The sequence below is a fragment of the Nyctibius grandis genome, chromosome 5 (assembly GCF_013368605.1).
Source record: "Nyctibius grandis isolate bNycGra1 chromosome 5, bNycGra1.pri, whole genome shotgun sequence".
In the NCBI taxonomy this organism is placed as follows: domain Eukaryota; kingdom Metazoa; phylum Chordata; class Aves; order Nyctibiiformes; family Nyctibiidae; genus Nyctibius; species Nyctibius grandis.
This window is the reverse complement of record NC_090662.1, coordinates 34,569,909-34,594,882: the sequence shown is the minus strand read 5'-3', so window position 1 is coordinate 34,594,882 and position 24,974 is coordinate 34,569,909. Positions and strand designations below refer to the sequence as shown.

The following is a 24,974-nucleotide window of genomic DNA, read 5'->3' as shown; positions in this document are numbered from 1 at the left end:
CAAGGAAGTATAGGCTTCATGCTGTCTCAGTGCAATACCTACCATCCATGTTATTGTCAGCTCTCGATTGCTTCCACCCCCTCCTCCAACATCAGAAGGAGCCACATTAGGTGCTAGAAAAAGAGAACAGACAAGAAAAATGACTACAAAATATGCAGTCAGTAAAAATATCACTATTTACTTTTCTTTTTACCAGCAGGGCCACTGAGCACCCGTGGCACACACAATGAAAATTATGATAGTCTGTAATAGCTGTGAGACTCCGTGGTCTTGCCAAGACTAATGTATAGCAATGCTGCAGGAAACGTGCCAGTTCTAACTGTAGCTAGCAATCAATCGTTCTTCTTTTTAGCCATATTCTCTACAAATATTTAATTGAATATTCAGAAATGGAACACTCCTCATAGGTCTTAAGAGAAGCACTGTGTATTGTTCTTGTGCTTCCTCAGATGTTGGTATGCCAAGGGCTCAAGCACCCAGGACTTGCACATGTATTTACCTTAACAGACTGGGATTAGTTCCATCTACTTCAGTGGATTTACTCACAATGTATAATGTTAAACACATGGATAAATCTTTGAAGCATTGGCATCCTAATCCTGTTCTAGATTAATGACACGTGTTGTCTTGATTGGCATTTTCAGAATGGGTAGATGTTCAGAAGCAAAGCTGGAGTAGCACTTAGTAATTTACTAATTGCATTTTACACTGATATTCTGTGTAATGAAATAAAATCTGTTGATCTATCATTAGTGCACAGCTGAGTGGTAAAGCAGGATACTCTCACGGACTCCATTACAAATCATTCCTTTATTCTCGTATCTGTAAGACTCTTTGCACTATGTGTTACGATTCTATTGCTACCCTCTATGGTGTTTGTGTATGTATTTGTTGTCACTCAATACTGAGGACACACATAGTACCACTGAAAACTGATGGCCTACCTACAGTGCATTAAATATGCCCCAGGTGATCATGCATTAGCTACATGCCCTATCTACTTGAACATGTTCTTTGTGTTAAAAATTCTTATATGATCAGGGATTTTCTTCCCTAATCAGTGAATGTCACAAGATACTAAGGGGATAATTCCTAAGTGCTCTCCTACTGTTTAAATAAGATGTTTGCTGAGACCCTCTGAGGGTCAGCTGAGAAGAAACACAAAGCAGAGGAGAATTAATGTTTTGAGAAAAGATTAAAATATGTAACAATAAATTTGAAATTGAAATCAGCATTCAGTGCATGGTTTGTGTTATTTATTTCTGGCCTTCCAGAAAACAAATCAGTGGAGAATGAGACTAAACATACATATCATGACAAATCAAGAGGAAGCTTGAACTTATTACTCAACCTTGTTACTACTGAAATACACAATAGTCACACTATCTATTATAAACATATGACTTTAGTGCTGTTAGAAGCAGAGGTTTGCTAGAATGCTTAAGGAGTCAAAGAAGATACACAGGCTGCCAGAGAAGAGAAAAAAGACTGTCTAATGTCTTCAAGAGAATCTCCCTCATTCTCTCAACCATTAAACCCAGATTTCTGTCTCTGTTAAAACCAGGTTACTAATTCAGACAGCTATACTTAGACAATTATCCTAATGCATCCAGAAGATAAAATACATAAAAGCAGACTTTGATCCATAGAATTTCAAGAAACCACTGTGAAATGTGTTATTGATGAAGCAAGCAATTTCATTAAAAAGAAAAATTATAGCACACATTCTTAGCATGCTAATAAAAATGTTACTGAAATTACAGTTATCTAAAAGAAGAGAGACTTCAAAACTGAAAAAGAGACTGATAACATTTGAGTTTAACAGACATTATTTGTCACTCATACAGTTCAACAAAGACGCAGCACTGTTTGTTGCTGTTCAACACAGAACAAATGTTAAAAATAACCACAATGTGTGGATATGGGTTGTTGTTTGTACAATAAAATATTTACCTTCTTCAGATTTACATGCAAATGCACACTCAGTACTGGTTCTGTAGTACTCTGGAAGTTGACAGTGCAACCCAAATCCTATTGTTGCTGCTCATAACAAATTCCATCTCCTGGCAGAAAATGCACTTGGGCACAGAAGTTCATCTGCAAACTGTTACTGATTTATACCCTATTTCGGCATGGCAAGAAGTGCTGACTGATGCCTGAGAAGACTACATTAACATTTTGCTTTGTTTCACCAAAAATGCCTCACAGTCTGCCAGAGATGACAATGATGCTGTGCATGGGGAATCAGACAACAGCCTAAACAGACTAACTCTCGCAAAAGCATTGCATCCTGCTACAAAACTGGAGGATATGCCATTTTTGGGGAGCTTAGAACAAGTACCATGAATGTGGCAAACTGCAAACTGCAGGACACTACCACTATTCCACCTGTGAGCATTATTTCCTCTCCCTTTCTGTCTCTTTTCTGATATTTCAAAAATATCTGTTGTGCACCAGGCACTCCAAGAAGCATGTGTCGATTTCTCATTTAGATTCCCAAGCCTTCAAATACAGCTGTTGAGTCATAAAACATACGATGCCAATCGTCAATTTTATAGGCAGTAGTTTTCTTCTACTTTATCGTTAAAGTTCCATGGCTTTTCCTTCCTTGCTCAGATTAATTTAACCAATTTGTATTTCCTTTCTTCCTAAGCAACAAAATTTTTAATGGACCAAATGTGGGACTTCTTTAATAAATGTTTTGAAATTTGCAATGCAAATACTTTTTATTTTGAAAATACTATCTAATCACAGCAATGACCTAGCCGGTGTAATTGCAAAAATTAATTTTTACACTTTGGTTTGCATTTTCTAGTTTCAAATCTCAAGCTATGGGACAACAATTGTAAGTATATATAGGTTGCACATTGGTGCTAATATGTGTTAAGGAGGATATACTAGTATAAAGGCTTTGTTGGATACAGTCTTTCTGCAGTGACACATCACTTCCTAGAGCACTGCTGTTATCTCCTTTGTACAGTCAAACCAGAATGTATTATCTTGAATAATAACATCTAATTCCTCATTTTGGAGAATTCATTTTAAAAAGGATTCATTTAAAAATGAGCCTAAAGGATATCCTTAAATATGCTCTGAGATTTAACATTTAGCAATTAGACTGATAAGGGCATATGTGTGTTGGATAATGTCACATCTTTGACATGGCATAAGAAGACACAAGACCAAACCTTCAATCACAGCATTATCCAGTATAACACACATCCTATCATGTATTCTTTAGTTAGAATACAAACCAAGCAGCAAATGGACATTTTCCTTGTTAAACACATGCATGTTTTTTCCTGTGTCCTGTACGCTGGTCCCATGCATGTGCATGCATTCATACATACCTGACTGATGGATACAGTGGGGGATCTCTGAAAATTACAGTATGATTCTGTTTCAGCAACAGAGGCAAATTTGCTGTTTGTATCACAGTGTTTCCTTCCTGTCTGCTTTGATGCTATCACATCTGGACAGTCTGGTATTTGCTTCCTAAAATCTATAGCAGTGTGTGGCTGAAAATATATTCTCTAGACTTACATATTATAAAGTGCTTTTTTTCAAATAAAAAAAAATTACAAATTTGATTAATAAAAATGTGAAAATTAAGAGGCACATTAAAAAACTTGACATATTCTGTTTACGTACGAGCGCCTTCAGTTCTAATTCTCTGTGATGGCATACTAGGTTCTCCTGTCCCCAAAGTGTTTGTTGCTATTATCCGGAACTCATATTCCATCCATGGAATTAAATCAATCACTGTAGCAGATTCCATATTTCCTTCAATATCTGATGGTTCTAAAAAAAAAAGAAATCGCTTTAGAAAACAGCATTTTTACAATAAGGTCAGCCACCAATGTGGTTGATTTTGGGAAAACTACCACTATTCTGCCACCAGATGTAACCAACTGAAGGAAACGATGTTTTACATTAGGAATACTCTATTTTACAAGGAGTACTCAAAGCAGTGACTGGGAATTTGGGAACTATGACACTATCTGGGATAAACCCTTATAGACTTGTAAGTTTTAACTGGGTGTGAACTAGCAAAAGAAGTACATATAGTTATGAGGTATCCTTACTAATTACGTATTGTAGTTGTAGAATTTCATTTTACCCACAGACAAATGCAATGAGAAATCTGGAATGCAAAAACAGTAAAATAAAAATTCATGATATAGACAAGGGCTAGACAAGTGCAAATGTAGGGTTTGATCAATTGATAAAGAGTGGTTTATAAAATGTGGTCATATTTTGGTGCTCCTTATTAGCAAGCATGTTACAACTTGCTATCTAGTTCTGATCCAACATGGGTAAGTGTTCTTGTAATTCCTGCGAAAAGACTTATTAGTCATAAGGATGAGCTTCTTTACCATAAATAAAATGTGTAACAACTCATGACTCTCTGTCTACAATTCACAGTCAACAGGGGTTGTTTCTATGGCTGGCTGCAGTTATAGAAAGACAAAGGATTTTCGTTTATTGCGTGGGCCAAGAGTTGTCTGTCAAATTAGTCTTGGGTTCAGAGGGAGATGAGAAATGAGATACACTGCACTGGGAAGGCAGCTGATTTGGAATTAAAATATGAATGCAATGGCTGCAAAAAGACCCAGGCAAGGCAGTGTAAGCACTGGATGGTGACAAAACTTTCCTTTACCTAATGATCATTAGATTTTTCAACCCAAAGTGAGGCTCTGAAGGAGAAAGAAAAACACTTTCAATTTTCTTTTCACTGGCCCACCACCCTCCCTCATCCTTACTCAAATTGTTTTTCTGTCCAGTCAATAGAGCCATTGCAAACCTCCTATGGCATCCAAGCCATGATATAAATTTGGCATTCCTTTTCCTGGGCTACTTTCAATCTCTTCATTTAATCTTACTGTGCCACAAATTCCCAGAATATTGTGAATACTCAACATGATGAGAATCTGATCCTCTTAGCTGGAAAGAGCAACATAAATGTAAACAATTTATTACATAACTCATTCATACATATTTCCATACTGTGAAGTAGAATACACTTCTTTCATAAAACACACTTGATATTATGCAACCTGAGATGAATTATTTGGTTTGGGAATAATGGTAGTAGCAATAATAACAACAAAATTTCCAAGGTGCGATGCCAAAGTATATTTTTTTGTTAGACACATTGAAAATTAGCAGCATTCAATGATAGACTAAACACTGATGAGAGATCAGTTTGGACTGTTCACCATGCTTCTTTCATATGAAAGCGAACACTGAGCCAAACTGGGAGGAGCCCAGAAATTAAGTAAAAGCTGGCAGTGGTGCCAGTGATGGCTACTATGGTGATTTTACCTATTTTTTGAGGGCACCATCTATTAATCAAAATTACTCAGATGTGGTTCAAATGAAAAAGCAATGATTTTAAAAATGCTAGAATAGTTCAACTTTTCAGAAATGAATAATTCGTATATTTCCTGCTAGCTTCTTAAAAAAGGAATTCAACAATCTAGATTCCTCCCTGCCCCAATCAAGATGTGAATCCCACTCAACATGCTACAGGATAAGATTCAAAGTCTGACTTCATGTCTCATTGACTCTCTCATTAATTCTGTGAAGCAGAACTTCAGAGATGCAGAGAAGTGCATCCCATCACACCGATAACACTGCAAATAGAGAATCTTCCTGAGAAGTGAGAGAGATGGGTTCAAGTGTCTGCTCTTAACCAGACAGATCAAAGATCTGAATCCAGCACTTGTATCTCCTACATACATGTTTCTAGTTCCAGTAACACACAGCACAAAAGGAAGCAGTATCAGAGCTGACATCCCGTTTATAAATTCTTCCTGTGTCTTCCTATAACCTCATTTCTTCCCAATTCCTTTTTCTTAAAAAAAATAAAAATAAAAAAAAAAGATAGGAAATAAAATATAATTTATCCTGAAAAAACAGAGGCTTGTCTAGAATCATAGAATCATAGAATCATAGAATCATAGAATTGTTAAGGTTGGAAAAGACCTAAAAGATCAACAGGTCCAACCATTGACCCAATGCCACCATGCCCGCTAAACCATGTCCTGAAGCACGACATTTAGATGTTTTTTGAACACCTCCAGGGACGGTGACTCCACCACCTCCCTGGGCAGCCTGTTCCAATGCCTAATGACTCTTTCAGTGAAGAAATTCTTCCTAAGATCCAGCCTGAACCTCCCCTGGTGTAACTTGAGGCCATTTCCTCTCGTCCTATCACTGGTTACCCAGGAGAAGAGACCGACCCCCACCTCACCACAACCTCCTATCAGGTAGTTGTAGAGGGCAATAAGGGATCCTCCCTCCTGCGTATACTGTTACTGAAGCAGATCATCAGTTATTTGAACACCTCTAATTTCTACATTATTTTTTTTAAAGTTCAAAGAAATCTATTCTACAGAAATTATTAAACAGGATATAAGAGACAGGAAGGGACTGGGGAAACTTCTAGTTTTATTTTCCAAGCTACTTCAACATAAGTCATATCCTAGCGCTGGCTGTTGGAGGTAGTGATATACAATAGAGCTACATATACTACATATTCTAGAAGAGAAATACGATTTAAGGCAGTAGGTGTAGTATTTTTAACTTTTTACTCTAAAAATGTAACAGATTTTCAGCTCAATATGTCAAAGTCTATTTCTTAGACATCTATCTCTGTAGTTTCAAAGGACAACTTAAATGAAAGACAATAGCTGAAACTATTAATATTCCTAGTATTTAGGAATGCTGAGTATGTGATGCCCTAATTCCACAGAAAAGCACTTAAGTTATAATTTATTACAGTGGCATAATGGATCATATTGATAGGAGAATTCTGTGTATCTTGTGTCAATGCCATCCTTCATAAAGCATTTGAAGATACTAGTAGTTTAAGAATATTTTCATAGCTTATGCATTTATGTTAAATTTTGCAAAGAAATATACATTAGCATGCCCTGTGTTCAGGTAGGTGCCTCCTCAATTGCAATTATGTAGCACAATGATGACATCAAGTGGTTAGGAAGATAATCTTAGCTATGTTCTCTCTAGGGGTGCCAGTTTTAGCACAACTGGAACTTAGTCTGCTCCCAGGAAACAGCACACAATTTTAACCAACTTTCTGCATAACAAATACAGAAATGAAAGACACCTGTCTGTCATCCAAATTAACATGTAAATACATTTTTACGATTCTAGCAGTTGATGTGGAACACTTCAAGAAACAAGGAAAGAGGCAAAAAACAGGTAAAAACTCTGGCCTGTTCTTTTCTGTATTTCTTGATAATCAGCTCAGGCCCACCCAGTGCTGGGAACAAACCTGTTCACAACACACTGACAAGATGGTACCTGCTCCCAAACCCAGTAGCAGACATTAATAGCATCCCTGGTTTCCTTTTATTGTGACTGTTTCCTTATTAGCCAAGCTTTCTAACAATCAAACACTTTAAAATCTGTTAACTTTATTACTTCTGGCATTACTCTTACCTGTTTTGGCATCTTTCCACTCTTCAGATAGAAAGGTTTTTGACTGGATAGTGTATTTAGAAATAGGGCTATGATTGTCTGTTCCACGACTCCAGGTAAGTGCTACAGCAGTGTCTCTAATTTCTTCCACTCTTATACCTCCGGGAGGGCCTGGAGGACCTGAGAAAATAAATTGGTAGTTCAATTCACAAATTAAATATTCTGAAAATGAAAGTTCACTAACTTTCCTACTTGTATGTATCAGATACAAGGCTTTTGAGTGTCACTTTCTACTTAGGAACAGATTGAAAACGTATATATATATTTTAATACTCTACAGAGTGATTCAGAGGATCAGTGCTCTTGCATCTAACAACTACCAAAAGAAACTTCCATGACTCCTGCCTAAGCAGTAATATTGAGATTTTCTTAAGTGAAAAAAAGATACTTTGAAACTGTTGCTGCTCTTTTCTTCAAACAACAGTGAACTCAAGAGTCAGAAAAAATACACAAAATCTTCCTCCTAAATTCCACCTAATGATGACCTTATTGGTGGCCCACCTTTAATCTGCACTTCTGCTTGTTCCATATTGGCCTTGATTGCAATTTATACGGAAAATCTTGTAACTTATATTGGAGAAAAACCATACCTTGAAAGACATTTCTATAGTTCTCTTCACATTTCTCTTGGCCTTCGTATTACCCCAGTGTGGTAAGCCCACCATCAGATTCAAACTTCCTACAGACTAATATAACTTGAGTGAAAGCAGAACTAGGCAATGTTTCTCTACAGTTCAACAAAAGCCTTCCCACAACAAGAATTTCAAAAATGCATGCCAAAATGTGGAATCTACTACACCCATGGAACTAAAAGCAGTCTTGCACACTACATGGCTGAAATCAAGCAACCTCTGTGCAACAGAATAATCCCACAAAGACCACCACGAAGGAACAGAAGCACTAAGCTGTCAAAGGGAAAACATTTTTCACAAAACAGCCACACTACATGTGCCCTTCCATTCTTGATCCTCAAGAAGGCCCTATAAAATAATTTCTAAAGAGTATTTTATTTTTCTTCAAAAGACAGATACTTGCAAAGATTAATTTCAAAATTCATAGCTCTAGTAAATACAAAAAGTCAGGAACTAAATACAGCTGTTGGCTTGATGGCACATTACTGTGCTCCCAAAACCCAGCTAAATCAGTACACGTAGAAGCTGCTCATCCTAAACTAGTTCATAGTCTCATTTCTATGCTTTTCAAGTATTAAATACTATTTCTGCTCAAACCAGCTACTTAAAATAGCTATGTTAAAATAACAGCAATTATTCTCAATCCACATTTGGCTTTGTTAGTTGTATTTCAGATTTGAAGAGATAGGCCTCTGTTCCCAAAACTTGCCTGTTTTTTCCAGGTGTATCACTAAACCTAATAAATGGTATTACATCTCTTCACCAAACCTCACCTGGTTTATTTCTGAACAATAATAACAGACAAAACCTGCTGAAGTGAATGTTTGCATATTTCTAAATGCATTTTTTTATTTTTTAAAGTTTTTCTTTTAATTACTACTGTTCCCACACCTCTACTTTGTGTGGGTAACTTTTTTATTGTTGCTGTGCTGTGCCTTGGTCCCCAGAAGAGAGGCTACAATGTGCAGATCAACAGGCACAGGTGATTTTTTCATAGACTAGAAAGCTAAGAGAATGATGCAGGCGCACACCTATATAAGTATAGGAATCTTCATCTGTAAAAGACATCAGACTGTTCAGTAAGCTGTGCCAAAAAACCTCAAACCTGCAGTAATTCTGTAACCCAAAGCTTAGTACCTACTTACAAACTTGACCTATAGATATTTTCAGATCATTCTTTTCATATTGACTGCTCTGGTTTTGTTATTATGCTTCTGTTTTATATGATATACAGTTACGTGATATATATTAACTGTTGTGTAAAAACAGATACAATGCATTAGAACTGTTGAGAAGTATTTTCTGATTCCCCGTTCAGAGACAAAAACATGCCGACATGATTCAGGTAATTATCCAACAATCTGATTGAACAAGTCCCAGAGCATATTAAAAAAAAACAACAAGAAAGAACAGGATATATTTCTCTGCAGTATTTACAGAGAAACCACAGAAAACCAAAACAAAAACAACTCAACAAAAAGAATGGAACAAGATTTCTACGTCAGATCTAAACACTCAGCATGCCAAAAGTATATTCAGCTCTTGAACTCTTTATTTTCTCCATAAATCTCAGCAAAAGGATTCAAATGAAATTAACTGAATCAAACATATATACTACCATATATCGTTGTTCCTCTGTCTCAATGAATTTATCCTTCCAATGAGCAAGCAATTCCATTCCCGACTCCAGAAGTATTCAACTTTAGACTGGTTCCTTAAAGACTATATATGTCATTGCTTAAAAAGAAATAAGCGTGACCACTCTACACAATCTATTGGGCTATGGCCTATGATTTTGACAATCAAATTCCTGATTGTTTCTTCTCCTGAGATCCAAGAAGAGTTCCCATTTAGTATCCTTGCAAAAATGTACATCAGTTGACTACTGGATTACTCATTTTATTAAAATTCAAATCTTGGCATTGAAAAATAAGCTACTAATTAGCTGTCCTTGGACCTCCCTTTCAAGGTAAGGACTGAATAAAATCACTGCATGTGGAAACAGCCTCTTACTCTTCACAGAAGATGCACAAAGTAGAAGTTGTTGCTAGGGCTGATTTTTAAGATGAGGGCTGTTAGTCAACTCTCCACCCTCAGGTAAGTAAGGCCTGAAAGACCCATTGTCCTGCAAGGCTGTTCGCTTCAGAAGCCCTCAAGCTGGAAGGTATGGAAAGGTTCATCAGTCCCAAGATCTTTCTTTCCTTCATTCTTTAGAAGATATCTCTTACAGCTTCTCATCTCACTATCAAAGTTTCTGAAAATGGCATGTGTCAGGAAACACCAAGGGCCAGCTGCTCCCTCAGGAAAGATGAGCCAGGACCCAGGAGTAACCCCAGAGTTGGTAGTTCCTTCAACAATGGGGCACAGTCCTGCAGGGTCTGAATACAGTGGGCAGAGTCGGGTGCTGATACGGCAGTCCTAGGTACCACGAGCAATGAATCAGGTGCATCTGGGTGACAAACTACTGCATATATCCAAGCAGTCCACCCAGGAGACAAGCTACCTACAGCATAGGTCTGAAGCCCATCCAGGAGGCAGGGCCAGAGACAGATCTGGAAGCAGGCATATCTGTAACATAGCTCCAGTCAGAGCTGAAGGTCCAGGGCTGAGCTTAAGGGGGCTCCTGGGCCTATGGGCAGTTGCATGGGTGGGTGTCATGGGTGAGGCTGGTCAGGGCCATGAAGGCCTGTTGGTGCACTCAGGGGCCTGACAGTCTTCAGTGTACTAATATCACTAGCAATTCTCCTGAACAGAACAGCAATTTTAATACTCTGTGATCACATAGGACAATCCATATGAACTGTTAAATTTTTTTGTGGACAGACAAAATCTCTTCATATGCCTGCATCAACAGCAGCTATCCTTTACGTGCTGGAACTAACTCCATGTTTTCATACTTTGCTGTTACCTCTTCCTGTCAATGCAGTGAAACCATAATGCCACCTTTGTCATATTTCATCAGATATTTAACCTTGCCCCTGTAAGATGCTGAGTCTTCCAGTGACAGAAATGGTAGTGAGAATTACTCAGCATTAAGCATAACTGTGTTCACCGTATTAAAACCCAAATGTTGAGCATAAAACGAATGCTAATTTCTTCCACAACATAACTTAGAGCAACGATTCTAATTATAATTACTGGGTTGGAAGGAAAATCAGAAGCTTGATAAGGCACCGCATCTCTCTTTTTATATTTAAAAGGAACGGCCTACTTAATACTATGGCACATGAACAGACCCTTTTCTGTTTCTTTGCAGAGGTATTCTGCAGTTTGACCACTTATCATCCTTGCTTTGACATTTCATCCAAAACTGATCACATTTCACTGGCTGTTACTACCCAGCGAAAATGAAATACAGAAAGAGTCAAGTCCACAACATCCACAGATGACAGAAATTCAGAACCAAGGCACAAGCTATACTTCAGCTGCTATAGAGCTCTATAGTATAACAGGAACGTGGGGCAAAACATGACAGCAATGCAGCCCCAAGTAGAAGTTATGTCTGCTTTGAATTGTCAGCATTACAGAGCATTAGCACTTCAGAAAGTGTTATACCTGGAGGCAAAAAACAGAGTAAAATGCCCAAAGGACATGAATTAACTCACGCTATTGAAACCACACATTGTAAAAGATCTTGTAGGATACCTACTGTATGAGCAAGCACGGTGTTTTCAGACCTCAGTAACACTTAATAAACATGAATCAGTTAACAACGGAGTGACAAACTTAACTCCAAATATCCTGGTTTCTGTAATTTGAAAACTAGGAATCCTTTTAATGTAGGTCTAGTATTATACACAATAATTTATTCCATAAAGCTTTATGAGAAAACAGAAGTGGCTTCTTAAAACTGTTACACCGTAGATACATTGAAATGATACCTAAAATCTATTTGTAATAATGAACACCAAATTAAACTAAAAATTACTTCAAAATAAGGAAAATACCCGTAATAAAAATTCTTCATTGCTTTCCAGACAACACATGCTCAGTTAGACATCTAAATGTCTGGAATAGAATCAGTGTCCTGAGTAGATTTTAAGGACTTTACCTGCTCATGCACTTCTCATTTTATTTTCTGTCATTTCTTGATGAGAAATAAAATACTCTAACCAACCAGAAACACTCTGCTTATCTAGGTGAAAACCAGCCACATTTCTGTTTTACGTGGAGAGCCTTACCTCTTACCACAAGGTCAGCTGAAGCCGAGGAGTTGTCAACAATCGTCTGAGCGGTGCATGTGTACCTCCCAGCGTGCCGCAGCTGAACGTTTTTAATGAGCAGCTCACCGTTGGATTTAATCTATTACAAAAAAGTACTTAGTGAGACTGGTAAACATCCCTGTACAGCTATGTGATACCTATCCACGTGTCTCTCCCAACTGATATACAGTGGTTGCTGTTTTGAAAAACCAAGTGCTTTCTTCAAGCATGGATCCCCCTCAAAGATACATCTGATTTATATGACAGCTGTTGAAAGTGTCTTGTGTTTCCTGAGGAGCTGCTGCTCTTTACTGGACATGAAAAAAACAGATGTCTTAAAAAGGTAAATGTTTTTTCACAAGCCAACATCACCCTTTTACTATTTGAAGCCGATATCTGAACATTAAACTTAGTAAAGAATTTTTTCATAAACAGCAGTCAAATGATTTTTCTGCACTATTACTTGCTTTTTTATGCACATTTGTATGGTTACATGCCATGGAGTCCTACTGACAGAGTTGGATACTGTTTGCCTCTTCCTTTACAAGCCTAAAGCAGTACGAATGTTTTTATTGCAGAGAGGCTACAACCACAGCCTAAATAAAGATGCACCAAAGAGGTACTACAATGCAGCAACTGCAGGGAAACAATAATGTTCAACGTTCAACATGTGCCACAGCTCCTGAGAGGAGAGGCCAGCCCCCGTTCTGCGCAGTGGTGTTGGCGATGGACAGGACGATGGCAGCAGCCGTAACCCCTGCGGTGGGAGGCTGGGCTGCCAGGGCTCTGGGCCGGCTCCGGGACAGCACAGTCCAGGGCGGCCCCTTCCCTGGGTGGCCCGGGATGGGGCACACACAGCCAGTGCCACAGAGAGGCCTCATCCAGGGCTGACCTTCTGCTGTGGGAGCTGCTGTCGAGCAGACACGCTGCCTGCCGGGCCCCACCAGAACCACAGCTCCCGTCATGGCACAGCCCAGCCTGGCCCTGGGCCCCGCTGGTCCTGACCTGCTGAGCGGCCAGCTGACCTCCCAGCCTGACCACGACCCAGCCTCCTCACGATGGACCTGCCCAGCCACCCTGGGCTGTGCCCGGCTCTGGCTGCCACCACCACACCTGCCCTGCTCCCCTCCCTGGGGCCCTGTGGGACAGGGCCCTTGCTGGCGAGGCCCCTGCTCTGCCAGTCATGCCATACCTCTGGCTCAGCTCTTGCTGCTCCCTGGCAAGTGGCATCAGGGCCTCCAGGGAAGTAATTTAGTGTTCAACAAGGCTCATACCCTCATCATCATCATCACAGACCTTAATCCTTCCTCAGCATTCTTCACCAATGCTAGACTATTGGGAAAACATAGAGCTATGTTTTCAGATGGCTATAAGGTCCACTATCTGCTGCTACCTGTGGTTTTACAGACAGGCAAACTGAATAAAGTATTTCTGTCCTGTGACACTTCTGTGAACCCACTGAGTAACTAGACGTGCACCTGTAAAACAAGGAGTAGAACAGAGACCACTATATACACCATAGCTATTCTTAATGAAAAAACACATTTCATGTTAAGACATTCATATAAATGTTTAAAAATAACTCACTTGAAATATTTTGCTTATTTATCCTGCAGTTTATTCCAGAAAAAAAAATTCCTAGGTTAAATCACAGGGTTATACATGTGTTAGTCTTAAAGGTATTTCAGAAAAATCCCAAACATTCTCTCCAAAATATATCTGATTGCTTTCATGAAAGTCAAAATGTTACAAAAGGTTAACAGATGGATATATACCACACTATACTGAAAGGGGCAACATTCAGATTCCCTAACTCACTCCAGACTGTTCAGAAATGCAATTTTTTAAAAAAACCCCAAACACTGAGATAACTCACTGCAATCCAGAAACCTTCACAGGCAGGAGCAAACTGGATTCAGATGCAAAATGGTACATAAAAAAAAAATGGCTAAATATTTAGGTGTAAGAACTAGTGTCATCATCACAGAAGCAAAGATCTTCAATACAGTCTCAAATATTATGGGCTGTCATTAGTGTCTCTGCATTTAGATATTCCGAAGAAATTAAACAAAGCTATGCCATCCAGTTTATGGTTCCTGTTTGAAAAGGAGGGGGGCAAAATGTAAGGTTAAATCTTTTCCGTATGTTCTGAAACTAGAATGTCAGTTTAGAGTCTATATTTAGGGGAGATTAAAATAGCCAGATAAAACCTCCAGTGAGGATTTTAGTTGCCAGCTTCAAATTCTGCTGGCGTAAAATTTCAGCACAAACTGACATCTGTTAACACCAATTTTTTTGATCCAACGTAAGAATTCACATCTTCAAGAAATTACTGAGGTAAACCGTTGAAAGGATAAAAGGAGAATCAAGCACACATGAAAGAAACTGCTTAATTCTGGCTAGCCATACTTCAGCTGATTGACATGTAGGGTCAGAGAGAAATGCAGGTTCCTTTTCAATATTTGGGCAACACAAGTGCTATTAACAATGATCAAACAGATTAGCTGGATCACTGAACAATCCAATATTCTTGATATATTTCTCAAAAAAAATGCAACAAAGAAGCTGCAGAAGTTCAAACTCCTGGAGTTTTCAGTGGCTGCTTTTTTCTTTGGTTTGTTCTTTTTGTTTTTAATAAAAGAGATAAACCATTCTCTATTTTAGTGCTGTGTATAAATCTTTATTAACACTAAATGTCATCCTAGAAAGAACCATACTGCCTGTGAACCTCTGATCATTGCTTGCACTTTGATCTGCAAATAAACATAAGCAAAGGTTGTCCAAACCAATAAGGTTTAGAAAAACTACATAAAATTAGAATTATCATAATCATATTATTACTTCAATAACAAATGATTACAAATTCTTAATAGTCTTAGTACTCATTAATTCCTAAGCTAGCACTTTTTAATTAAAATACTTTATTATACTTATTAATGATGTGCCCATATACTTGCTCTAACATTACTTTCCCTTAAGGGAACTTGGTCTTAAAATCTAAATGATGAAAAACAGACAGGAAAATGTAATATAATTTAAAAATCAACAAACCATAGATATTGTATTGTAGCTTGTTGGTTCAGAAGCTCTCCTGGACCAAGGATTTATGCAGTTGGTGATGAAGCTTTCCATACCTCAGAAGAAGCCTAAGTTCTTGTTGGTAAAAGAGCTTACCAAGCATATGAAGAGCATGGGCATCAGCAGATTCTGTCCACAAATTAGATATGAATGCACTGTATGTTTTCATTCAAAAACCTCAGCTTGGCTGAGTTTAAAAATGCTTTCCTTAACTCAGAGAAAACTGAATCACAGACTGGGAATTGTGATAGCTGTACTCAGGGATGTTCCGAGGGTATCTGTGGTTCACCACTCAGTTATTTACCATGTTTCAAGCAAAGACTTTCATCATATGAGGCCTATATTTATGCTTTAATAGTGATTTCAAAAATAGCGTTGTATGACCTACTTCTGAGATATACTGTTCTCTTTTGACTATCACCTTGCCAGTGCACTAAATTACTGAAAGCCATCAGAACGTGCCCCTGTGTGATGAAAAATCATTTACAGGAATCTAGTCTTTTGACTGAAAGCAGTATCTGCTTCTGTTGGGACCTCAGAGACAATGAAGGAATTTATGTTAGTATGGAGCTAACAAGCCCTTTTTAATAGTAAAAATAGCTTGGCAGAAACAGAAGAACCTGGTAAGCAGAGACAGAGTCTTTTTTTTTTTTAAATTCAGGTTTGAATATGAGACATCTAAGCTTCAGAAGCCTTTAATACACAGTGGAGGTAAGATGATAAGAGAAGCAACAGGAAGTAATGATGTGGAAGAGATGGCATTCTTGGTGATGAGATCAGCTTTTCCAAAGCTAACAATAATTTAAAACACTTCTATTATCTGTACCTAAAATTATTAACTCCAAATGAGTTCACGTGAATTGTTTTGTTCCTGCCAGTAGAGGATCTGCTATGTGGTAGATACAAGTACAACTGGTAATCCAACAGCTGTTCATGAATGTTAATGTAAATGTGATCATACCTATTTTCCTGCTATTGAGATCAGATATGACACAGGGACAACAGTGCAGCACTATTGTCTCAATCCTATTCACAGGACAGCTTATATCACTTTGTTTTATACGCCGCAGCTGGCATGAAAGTTAAGGGTAAATAGAAAAAACAGCAGGATAATGATGAGAGTCATTCCCACTGAAGAATCGCTTCCTTCAGTGAACTATATTTATATGTAAAGGAAGTACAGTGCTAATTCTACCCCTGAAATGTGGACTGGGAAATATTTCCAACAAATATATTATTCTTCCCCATTCAGCATACCACTGAGAATGCCTGAGGATACTATGCTTCGTACCAGCATCCCTGTGGTAATACGCCCTGTTATTTCATTTCCAACAGCAGAAAAAGCCTAAGTACTTGTTCACTTGTACTTGTGGTGCACAACTTTATGGCTGATGATGAAAATTCAAAATGCACTGCAAACTACATTTCTCTGAGTAGTGCTCACACCTGGCTTTCTCAGCTCCTGCTACCTAACTAGGGATGGTATCTGGATTTTGGTAGTTTGTGAAGTCTCACAAGCACATAAGGTTACAGTCAACTGATTTTGTGGCGTATTTTTTTCATTCTAGCATAGAAGTTGGCATATCTTGATCCTTTAAACAGATTACATTTCTTTGTGCTGGAAATAGCACTGTGGATTAATAATAGGTTTTCTCAAAGTCTTCTGTCAGAGCTGCTTGTTGGCTTCACCCTCAGCCCTATGTCTTCTGCTTTCCTTCCCCTCCTTGCTCTTAACCACTGACTCCATCCATCTCATTCCATGCTCACTACGTTACTATTAGGCGCTTGCCTCTAAATTTTACTCCAAACCTAGCCAAAATACGTGACTTCTAACTCACTCATGTCTGAAGCGTCTTCCTAATACATCAAGGCACTGAGAGCAATGTATTGAGACAGTGCCTTTGGAGAGTCCTGGGACTGTTTTTCAGAAGAAAGCAGTAGCTCAGTCGATTTGGTTGGCCATGCTTCACGAACAGTCACCTGCCCCCTCAATATATTCAACAAACTGTACTGAATGAGCTCACAACCCTATCATCTCCCACGTTTTGTTCCAAACCAGACACAGCCTCTTCTCAATCCATACACAGCCTCTTCTTCCTCATCAGTGTTTAACTGAGCTTTCCTATCTAAACATTTTTCACCAATTTTTTAGTTCTCCTTCTGAACTTTCTATTCATTGCCTGTCATATAGCTGTAGCTAGACTCCATACTCTGCAGGGAGGATTACCAGGGAAAGCAGTGAAGAAAAATTAAAATTGAAATCTTTGTACCTTTTCTGCTGTAGAAAACTGTGGAATGTGCAGGGAGAGATTTATACAATAAAACTGACTACTCAGTAATCTGTTGAAGCAGGAGCACGCAGTAGAACATCTTTGTCTACCATGTCCAGCCAAGGAACTGAAAATTACAATAATTTACAAAACCCAAGCAGGTATTAAGCTACACTCCTCTAATCAGATTTTTTATAGCCCAACTTATTCTCTGTGCTTTACAAAACCACCAGTTTTGGAGAACTTTCCTTTTTAGCAAACACTGTCTCCAATCCAGAATTCATCTCACCTACTTTAGACATCTGTAGTGTGTGGATTTTGGTATCTGCACTAACCACCTTTAACAGTTAAAGTGAAGAAACAGGCCCTTCCATGTGTGTTTTACTTTCGTGTAAAGTAACTGTCTGGCCACACATCTCCAGAATATTATGAATGTGGTCCTAGAAGACTGCAAAGCTTTCTGTACTTCAGAGAGGGATAAAGTAAGAGGAATAATATTTGCATAAGGAAAAAAAAAGCTTGTATATATAGACAGTGAAGTCTATACTGTTGCAGGTTAACTGGATGAGGGTTGCAGGGACACCAGAGCTAGTTAGGCACAGACAACTTGGATTCAGAAGCAACTTCAAAGTTGAATAGAACCTGAGCTACGAGCCCTGCAAGTTCTGTGCTGAGCGTGCTTGGTTGCCTTTGTGCCACGTCCCTGAACCTATGAACACTGGACAGCACACTGCAAAGGCTTGACTTCAGAGTGAGTGTGGATTCAGCAGGTCTTAATTCCTGCTCAGGAGCAGTCATGACACTGAGGTTTGTCAACATCATCTTGAACAATGCTCCTCATTCTGTGAGACCTTTTTAGTTGGGTGCAACGCTACACAATGACCAGCACTAGTGAAGACATCTTTCTTGGCCTGCGAACTCCCGGGGAAAGATTCCCTACTAACTCTGTAAAAAAATTCCATCATTAAAGCTGCTGGTAAGGTAAATAATTCCTACATGTTAAAATGAAATTGTCAATTCTCAGTGTTAAAATTCCTATTTTGATGGAAATTAGAAAGAACAAAGCATAAAGTTCCACGATACACTTTCTAAAATGACCTCATTCTTGATGGTACACAGCTTTGGTCCAATACCTTAACTCCTTATTTCAAACACCGGAGCTTCTGCTTGTGCTGAAGGGTGCTGATATCCCATTAGACAAATAACTGTGCACCAGCATATAAATGTATTGGCTGAGCAAAATGCTGCTGCCATCTGCTTTCAACACTCACTACCACCTTTGATACTTCATTTAACTATATTTTTTTTACACAACTACATTAAACCAAAGAATCACACGATAGTTGAAGTCAGAAGGGATCTCTGGATGTGTCTTGTCCAACCTGCCTGCTCAAAGCAGGGTCAACTGGAAGGGGTTGCTCAGGGCCTTCTTCAGTCCAAATATTTTGAATAACTTGATGGATGGACTGGACATGGCAGACAAAGATGTTCTGCATACTCCTGCTTCAACAGATTACTGAGTAGACAGTTTTATTGTACAAATTGTGTCAACCATACATAAAGTCAAAAGCAATCAATTTAACAGTAAGATTTTGAAGACTCCATTTGACCCTTAGAAAACTAACCAATTTATATATATATATTTGATTTTAAATATCACTGTCACAGGAAATCAAAACAGCACTGACAAATGTTCTTTTGATGAATGAGTTTTAGTACTAATGTAATGCAAATTAGTTTTGCCTTCAGCAAATGATGGAGATACCAAAGCTTCCATTTAAAGAAAGAAGACTTACGGAGGTATTTACATGAATTTCATTAGCATTCCATTATGTGTATGTGACAACAATATTAGTATTATTTTGAGAACTGAAATACTGTGTCTATATAAAGTTTCAGCATGTTGATCTTCATTGTCACATAAATTAATAGCGATATTATCAGGAAGACAGATAGGATCCTTCATCAACAGGAAATTATACCACAGACAGCATGCATCACATATCCAGTAATTTTAATATTCATGATGGAATATTTTTTTCTTTTATGTTTGTGAAGTGTTGGGTGGCAGCATGGGACTCCACTGCTTCAAACCCCGCATCTAGGGCTGCTGCTGTCAAATACACAACAGCTCACTCCTTGGCATCCGAGAAAGCCTGAGCAAATCTGCCACCCAGTGACCTGAGCTGAGAACTGCCAGAGATATGGAAGCGGTAGGCAGGAGAAAATCCCTTTGCTCGCACTGGAAGGAGAAAACCCCTTAATGTAAGAATACGATAATAAATGAATGAAACAGAAATATTGAAAGTGCATATTCCTCTTAATTACATCCTATATATACCTTTGTATTGGATTCGTTGAATTTGTTAAAAATTCTGCATTTGTTATTACTTAAGTGCTGAATCACCATAAATTGCAATTCCAGACTTCAAACACAATCCTACTGTTCCCTCTGTCCTGAGTGAGGAAGACTGAGCTGCCTGTGGAAGAGGAACAGAGATTATCTACGCTTGCTTTGCATTTGAAAGCCCAGAAATAAGGCTCAGGAATGCAAAACAAGAAGCTGCCCTTGCTTCAATCATTTCCACCAGTATTGATCAAGTGCAAAAAGAACACAACAAACCAAGAAACATCCCTCAGGAAGATGGAGTTACACAATGACAAATAAATTAATTGATGTTTGGCTCGGACCTACTTAAATTTAACTGTCTAAATGAATTAAGAGTTACTGACCCTTCAGCTACTTGTGTATCCTATGGAGTATCCATCTATATAATCTCTTGAAAAAGGAAATATTCCAGAACAAGATTCAATGCCCATGTGAAGTGAACCACTTCTTTCTCTCTCTCTGCAGACCACAGAAGGTCTATAGAGACCAAGCTAGGCTAGGCTAATTTGGATTTTAAAATCAAGCACTTCAATAAAGTGTCTAAAATATTGTGGAGTTAATCAGAATTTGGGATCAGGAGATCAAGGACCACTGTCTGTCTCTGAAAGATGAAACAGGTGGCTGGGATCCTAAATATTAAGTCAACCTTCAGAGAGGATGAAACCTTACACACTTGCTCAGGCCTTTATTTGGCCCCAGATTTGTTCATTTGAAGTGCTTTGCTAGAAAGTGCCCTAAAATTGAGATTACATTTCAGAATTAATTTCCTCTAAAAGAAAAAAAAATCCAATTTCCGTCTATTTTCATTATTAAGGGGAAAACCCAAAAGTGTATGACAATTATGGAAAAACTTTTGTTCAATATATGACCAACAGATGAAGAAAGTCCAGGTTCCTTTCTCTTGCATTACATGGTCTTAAATTACAAAGTCCTCTGGCAAAGGCATTTTTACCTTCCTTCCACACCAAAATCATGGATTCGTCAGCACTTTCAGCCTGATTTTCTGTTTCATGGAACACAATTTCTTTGTGTGACTTCTGTCAGGTAGCTAAAAGCAATCAACTAAATAAAATTTGACAAAACCAGAGTGGTTTTATTTGCTGTCTTACAAGGAATACATTTAATAGGGCTTTACTCTTTAAGCTCTTATTTTTACTGACACTCAGACTCATTCCAGCCTTTATCTAAGGACAAACTAATGCCATTAGGAGGCTGTCCTGGTTTTGGCTGGGATGGAGTTTTCTTTTTAGTAGCTAGAACAGCATTGTGTTTTTGTTTTATCATGGGATTTTGGTATGAGAAGAATGTTGATAATACACTGATGTTTTCAGTTGTTGCTAAGAAATCAAGGACTTTTCAACTGCCCGTGCTTTGCTAGTGTGCAGGTGCACAAGAAGCTGGGAAGGTACTCCTATGCACTGATTAGTACCAAAGTGTAAATATAAACCTATCAAAAGTGTGGCTTAATAGCCACATGCAGGAATTGTTTGGAGTGATGATGCTAGTGTAGATTTACATATTTTGTAATTCCTGAGCCAACACAAAATACACTGCAAACTGCTTAGTACCCTGCTGCTGAGTTTACACTGCAAACTGCTTAGTACCCTGCTGCTGAGTTTGAACATAGACTTTCAGGTTTATTGCAGAAAAGGCTTTATGTCTTTGGGTTTCAATGTTTTTCAGCTGATCTTAGCATACTTCTACTGGCTTGTTGGACAAGGACTTGTTCTCTCACTGAAAGAGAGCAGTGTGACTTCTTAGGGACGTTTGCCACTCAGCAAATGAGCAGGCTGAGGCAACACTCACTCCTCGAAGGACTGGTTTGTTCCATATCAGACTAAAATAGTTATGCTTGAAACATCTTCTCACATGGAGATAAACAGATACTGAAAAAGGAAGTGAGAAAAAGAATCTCTTGGTCCATGGAAAATCAAATAATATTGCCAGCCTAGGAGAAAGACTCTGCAGGAGGCACTGTTACACAGTACATAATTTTGAACATGGAGCTGAAACTGAACACAGCCCCTGCTTTCCTGGACACTACAGGCACCATTAGCAACCTTTTCTCTCCACATCTGCAGTTGCTCTTGGAGGCACAAAAAAAGAGGTATCTAAATTCGAGGATTTTTGTATCATTTAAACCCAGAACAACAATAAATATATACACATGTGGGCAACCACTCTGAGGTCGTTTTTGAATACTAGGTAAATTAGCATGTGATTAGACATAACCAGAAGGGATTTCTACGCAAGGCATTAATTTTGAGTAAGCCTCATAGAAGACTGTAAAAAGATAACTATACATGCAAACACGGAAGAACTGTGATTCCTCTTTCTATGTGCCAAAACGAGTGTCTTCGTATTAACTTGTTTAGCCTTCACACAAACTCTTCTTGCTCAGTGTTTACAGACTGTTTGACTCCTACCCACCATCTGGCCCAGTCTTGTGCCAAATTCCAGAAATGCTGATGAGAAAAACATGGGTAAGTAAAAGTGAATGCATATGCACACTTTTTTGAGATAATTTACACCCTGTTTACCATCAGGCTACCTACTTACCAGCTATATTCACTATTAATCAGAGTGGGATTTAACTGAGGTACCAAAATACTTACGTCAATTTAGATATCTGATTTCAAGTATCTATCTGCAAGTGTCTACATGTCTGTAAGGTGCCTAAAGTGTAATTTTATTTAATATTCTCAGCCTACTGCATTTTTCTAGACCTGAACCAACACAACAGAAAAAGTAAAACATAAAAGACAGCTATTCACAATAAAGAAAACTAGGCTTTCACGTATTAAATAAGGATCTATAGTATCTTACCATAACATTCCTTTCATAATGTTCGTGCTCTTTCTCAAAATCTATTACAAAGCCATTTAGAGACCAAATAAATGTCAGGTCTAATGTGGGATCATGGGATGCAATGCATTGCATGGTAGCATTCTCTCCAACGGTGACATCAACATTCAACGGAGCTAAAGTAATCCTTGTAGCTTCTGTGAAGTTAACAGCAAACATGGAAAATTCCAATAAATAAATGTTTATCCAATGTAAGCTCAGCTCCATTACTGTTTGATTATATATTAAACCACTCCCTCAAACTCTAGTTTACATGTTATTCATGCAGCTATGTTTCAAAAGACCAAACTAAAGAGAACAAAGGAAACCTTTTATAACTGAAATGCCTAACTTCTATTTAGCTGTCCTTTGAAAATGGCTGTATTTTGGTCTCTGAATCACACTACTGACTATTTAAAGCTATTCTTATTCATTGACTATATCTCAGGTAGAAATAAGATAGATGATGAATCTTATGTGACTTGTGTTGCATTTCTTGTTTTAATTGTAATATTTCTTATGTTTTAAAACCTGTATCTTTAACGAATGGAAAGTTTTGCTCAGTTGTCAGGCTGTCAGATTTCCATTAGAGCATTCCAGGGACTGAGATCTTAATTTATCACTGAGAAACAATATAATGTACGTATAACTAACTATGCAAATAGCTATATGTGGAAAGGAAGAGAAAATAATACAATAAAAGGAATAAAACTGTATATCCCCCAGCAATGTCTCTTATTATTACAGAAACAAAAAAAGGCAGAGATCTCATGATACTTGCCAGAGATCTTGGTACATGCATCAAACCCATATGGCAAATTAACAACACTGTTCTGGAAGGGACTCAGTGGATCAGAGACCTGTTCCTTTTCTTTCAAATATTATCATAAAACAAAAAGCCACATAATATCTTCCTTATTCTATGACATATAATATCTTTCCCACCAATATGAGAGTGGGAGTAGGGTACCAAAACCTGAAAGACAATAGCCACAAGAGAAGAGCTATTGCTACTAGTTAAGACCTAGGTTTGAGCATGCTCCAAGGAGCCCACTACACCCCACCATACACAGAACAGTAAAAAATCCTCAATAAACCTAACATTTCTTGTCCATCTGCATTGGAGAGAGATCTTCCCCTGGATCCTACTCTAGTAATCTTAAACCTGCTTAATACTGAGACTATGAGAATGGTACAACTACCGGCTTTTGCAGAATGGAGTATCTCATAGTTCATTGGAGCAACGTGTTAACATCTGATCTCTAAAGTCCTAGCTATAGAGATATGCTTAGGATACCTGCTCCATTCTAGCATTGTGCCTGTATGTTCAGCATTTGGTTCTACCATCAGTGATTTTCCAAATGTTTACTTAAAGGACTCTACCAGTCTAAGAAGTTGCAGAAAGAGTGGTCCAGTGGCAGTGAACAAACTGTGCGGCAAAACCCATCAGACTTTACAGTGCCTGTCAGCTTCAGATTTAACTTTTTAATTTCCTGTAGTCATCCGCAATGTCTGAGAAGTTTTATGGGCCACACAATGTGCTTGGGAATACCATTTTCAAAGCATTCTTTGTCAACCCTCATCATTGTCCACAATGTGAAGAAATATGTCATCTGACCCTTCTGTTTCTGCTGTGATGCAAAGGAGATGTCTTAGTTTTTTGATTTTCCTTTTTAGATGAATCAGAGCAGAATTCTCCAAAATTTTAAAATTCTTTATACCTAGTTTATAAGGTTTATAAACATATGGTTCAAGTGTTTCACTGTGCAGATTGAGTATGCAAAAGTTCTTCCTGATTTTAGAAGGTATGACTATTAAAGGACTGGATATCTATTTACATAACCTTTCAAAATAATTAAATGCCTGACAGTAATGTTAAGACATATAAAACTGCAGAAGATAATAAAAAGGAACTGCAAACATTAAACAAATACGATTAATCAAAATAAAGTCTCATAATAAATTTGGTATAAATCAGCCAGAAAAATGCTTTCATATGATCTGATTATACAGATAAATTCTTACATTAGTACATCAATATTGTGGCATTGAG

General features: G+C 38.1%; 1 protein-coding gene across 1 annotated transcript in view; it reads right to left on the bottom strand.

Annotated features, from left to right (window-relative positions):
- CNTN1 (contactin 1) overlaps nt 1-24,974 on the bottom strand; it is a 266,198-nt gene that overhangs the window by 40,200 nt on the left and 201,024 nt on the right. Inside the window, exons 14-18 of the mRNA XM_068400703.1 lie at nt 22,904-23,079; nt 12,320-12,440; nt 7,468-7,626; nt 3,652-3,801; nt 43-113 (exon numbers count right to left, since the gene is read on the bottom strand). Of these exons, the coding sequence (XP_068256804.1) occupies nt 43-113; nt 3,652-3,801; nt 7,468-7,626; nt 12,320-12,440; nt 22,904-23,079 (677 nt within the window). The remainder of the gene's footprint in view (nt 1-42; nt 114-3,651; nt 3,802-7,467; nt 7,627-12,319; nt 12,441-22,903; nt 23,080-24,974) is intronic.